This window comes from Rhinopithecus bieti, unplaced genomic scaffold (assembly GCF_001698545.2).
Source record: "Rhinopithecus bieti isolate Rb0 unplaced genomic scaffold, ASM169854v2 scaffold_20170, whole genome shotgun sequence".
Lineage (NCBI taxonomy): Eukaryota > Metazoa > Chordata > Mammalia > Primates > Cercopithecidae > Rhinopithecus > Rhinopithecus bieti.
The window spans coordinates 2,154,929-2,158,629 of record NW_016810097.1 but is presented as its reverse complement, the minus strand read 5'-3'; the positions used below and the strand labels follow the sequence as shown (position 1 = coordinate 2,158,629).

General features: G+C 49.8%; 1 protein-coding gene across 1 annotated transcript in view; it reads right to left on the bottom strand.

The window, feature by feature from the left end:
- Positions 1-1,088: 1,088 nt before the first annotated feature.
- GFRA3 (GDNF family receptor alpha 3) overlaps positions 1,089-3,701 on the bottom strand; it is a 22,536-nt gene continuing 19,923 nt past the window's right edge. Inside the window, exons 5-8 of the mRNA XM_017891291.1 lie at positions 2,769-2,872; positions 2,473-2,607; positions 1,994-2,082; positions 1,089-1,766 (exon numbers count right to left, since the gene is read on the bottom strand). Of these exons, the coding sequence (XP_017746780.1) occupies positions 1,677-1,766; positions 1,994-2,082; positions 2,473-2,607; positions 2,769-2,872 (418 nt within the window). The 3' untranslated portion in view covers positions 1,089-1,676. The remainder of the gene's footprint in view (positions 1,767-1,993; positions 2,083-2,472; positions 2,608-2,768; positions 2,873-3,701) is intronic.

Genomic DNA, 3,701 nt, shown 5'->3' with positions numbered 1-3,701 from the left:
GAGGCTGAGGCAGGAGAATTGCTTGAACCTGGGAGACAGAGGTTGCAGTGAGCCAAGATCATGCCACTGCACTCCAGCCTGGGTGACAGAGAGAGACTCTGTCTCAAAAAAAAAAAAAAAAAAAAAAGGATTATCGTAATTATTATATATCACTTGTCATACTGCACTGCTCTTATGGACTGTTGTCTGCTTCCCTGCTCTGGTGTGTAAAAGGTTTGAACATAGGATCCGAGTCCTTTTATCCTGGAATCTCTTGCATACAAAACAGTGTCTTGCAGAGTCAGCATTCATCAGATGCTTATTGAAAGAGTGAGTGAATCAATTAATAGACAGATGTCCAGAGCTCTATAATTACATTCTTCCAACTATTATACTTTGCATGGGTGGGTGTGTCCTTATCCCAATAGGATTACAAATTCCCTGAGATCAAGAACAATCTCTGGGCCAGGCATAGTGGCTCACACCTGTAATCCCAGCACTTTGGCAGGCTGAGGCGGGCAGATCACCTGAAGTCAGGAGTTCGAGACCAGCCCGGCCAATATGGTGAAACCCGTCTCTAATAAAAATATAAAAATTGGCTGGGCATGGTGGCACACGCCTGTAGTCCCAGCTGCTTGGGAGGCTGAGGCAGGAGAATTGCTTGAACCTGGGAGGAGGAGGTTGCAGTTAGCCAAGATCGTACCACTGCACTCTAGACAGATCGAGACTCTGAGTCAAAAAAAAAAGAGAGAAGAAAAGAACCAATCTGTCTTTTCCTCTGGCCCCCATTATGATCTGGAGCAGGCCAATAACCCAAGCAGGTGTTCAATAAATGGTGTGGTTGACTAAGAATCCCCATCTGTGGCAGATCCCAGGCAGTATCTGAGAAATGGCTGGAGCTCGGACAGATCCCGGGTCCACAGCCTCACATAAGCTATTTTTAATTACAACTCCACGTCAAGAACACAGAGAGGCTAGGAGATATACCTGAAGTCATATAGCAGTTGGTGGGAGGGTTGTTGTGTCTCATCACCTGGCCTGTGTTCTTTCATTAACACCCTAGTTCTACAGATATTCAAAATTTGAGAAAATGGAAAAAGAGCAAAGTCTTAAGTCAAAGGTTTAATCATGATCCAAGAGCCCAGAGGGACTTTCGGACAATAATAGGAATAAAGCAAGGCCCATAGGCTCCAGCTCCTGATGTCCAGATGTTCTGCAGGATCCGGGGACAGGGCAGTGCAGGCAGTAGGTTTCCATCCACCATTCAGAGGAGGAGACGAGCGGGCAGGAGCCTTCCTCACAAAGGATAATGTCTTTCTAGGCTACCTCAGAACACCCAGTCCTGCCTACCCTAACCCTAACCTGGAATGCAATAGAGAATGGCTAACTTATTAGATTCTGGTGATCCTGGTAGTCAAGAGGAAGGGCTTAGAAAGGGGCTTGGTGGAGCTAGTCACCACCAGATGATATGGCTAAATTGTGGTCACCAAGGAGGGGCAGCATGAATCAGAAGTGGAGACAGGGTGGAGGGAATGAGGACCAGACCAATAAGGATCTGGAGGTCATAACCGTTAGCTTCTCCTGTGCCCTCATCTGTGCACTGCACCTCCTTTCTGCTGCTGTCCTTTCCTCATGCCTTGTGGGCTGCAAGTCTGGCTGGATGTGGTAGAGGGGAAGAGGGCCCTAGGGAAGTCCAGCTACCATAGGCTCAGGAGCAGAATCAAGGGAAGTGTGCAGGAGAAAAGAGAGGGCACCCAGGGCTGTGACCTCAGAGCACGGTTTTCATTCTGTGGAAGAAATGGAATGGAGTTATCTCAGGGGATTTTCTTCAGCCCCTTCACTACCTCAGCCTCAGTCAAGAGGTATTCCCCTTCCCCTGAGGTATCCAGTAGAGGTTTCTATATTCATGGCAATGAGGAGGTCAGCCCCCCACCTCTATCCCTTTGTCTGCCTAATTTGGGTTTTCCCCAGCCGGCCCAGTAAAGTCTGAGGGGTGTAACAGAGGAGGCCCTACCTGGTGTGCCATCACAGCAAAGGTAGGGTGTGGCCAGTCCTGGTAGAAGAGCTGGCTGTGAAAACGCATCTTAGCTGCAATGGCCTCCGCTGAAGAGAGGAGAGAAGGCTCATTGGAAGGGTATAGGGGCAGGAGATTTCTCAGGCTCCCAAGGAAGGAAAGGGAATGCCACGGGGACCCTGGGCAATAGGGGAGCAAGTGGGTGGGAGGTGGAAGTGGGATACTCTCTCATTCTACGTGTTTCTTGAGCTGGAGATGTTCCTGGGTTCCAGACAGGTTGAACAGGCAGCGTGGGAGGTTTCTCAGGGAGTGGGAGACAGAAGAAAGGCCCGGGCTACGGCAATGAAAGCCTATGCTAGGAGCTGCTGTGTCTGGTGGAGATGGATGGAACCAGCCTGGGCCACAGAGTTGACCCTTTTCCTTCCCTTGAGTCCAGCTGACTCAGCCCCGGGGGCTGGGAGCAAGTACAGCACACTCACTGAGGCAAGGGTTGTGGGAGAAGAACCCTTCCAGCTGTTCACACTCCTCCTGCAGGTTGCCACTGCCTCGACAGGTGCAGCTTAAGGCAACACTGGTGTTGACATTGCTGACAAAGTTGGGGGTCATGGCAGTCCCTGTGGAGTGAAGAGGGAAAGGGTAGTCAGGGCCTAGGCTAACCCTAACTTTAGCTCCCACCTTATTCCACCCATGTCAGGATCACATTCTTTATCTCCAGAGCATTCTTACCCTCAGGCCTAGCCAACATGGGGTTCCCTACACATGCCCCCAGCCTCACCAATCAGCCCCAGGTATGCTCGTAGACATCTGGACTGCTCTGTTGCACAAGTTCCTAGGATGTCCATGGGATGGCAGTGGGTCTGGAAATCCACCAGGCGTGATCTGGAAAAAGGGAAATTTCTTTTTTTTTTTTTTTTGAGATGGTGTCTCGCTCTTTCTTGCCCAGGCTGGAGTACAGTGGCTCAATCTTGGCTCACTGCAACCTCTGCCTCTCAGGTTCAAGTGATTCTCCTGCCTTAGCCTCCCGAGTAGCTGGGACTACAGGTGCGCGCCACCACACCTGGCTAATTTTTTATTTTTAGTAGAGACGGGTTTTCACCATGTTGGCCAGGCTGGTCTCAAACTCCTGACCTCAGGTGACCCACCTGCCTCGGCCTCCCAAAGTGCTGGGATTACAGGTATGAGCCACTGCACTCAGCCAGGAAAATTTCAAGAGTCACCCTTGAGGGTCCGGCCTGCAGCCTTCTCCCTCATGCCCCATTAGCTTGGAATGCCCATTGTCGTGTCAAATCCTCCTCTGCCTTCAGAGCCTGGCCCAGGGCCTCTACCTCTGTGAAGTGTGCCCCCGTCACAATTAAATGTACCATTCCTCAGAACCCACAGCATTTCACTCTGAGTATGGGCTCCACGATCCCTACTTATGAGATCTCAGATAGTTTCTTTAACCTCAGTTTCTTCAATTATAAAATAGAGATGACAGCAGCACTACCTCGTGGATTTTTGTGAGGATGAAGCAAGAGAATGCATAAGCTAAGCGTAGCGGCTCACGCCTGTAATCCCAGCTAATTGGGAGGCTGAGGTGGAAGAATCAGTTGAGCTCAGGAGTTGGAGACCACCCTGAGCAACATAGCAAGACCCTGTCGAAAAGAAAGAAAGAAAGAAAGAAAGAAAGAAAGAAAGAAAGAAAGAAAGAAAGAAAGAAAGAAAAAAA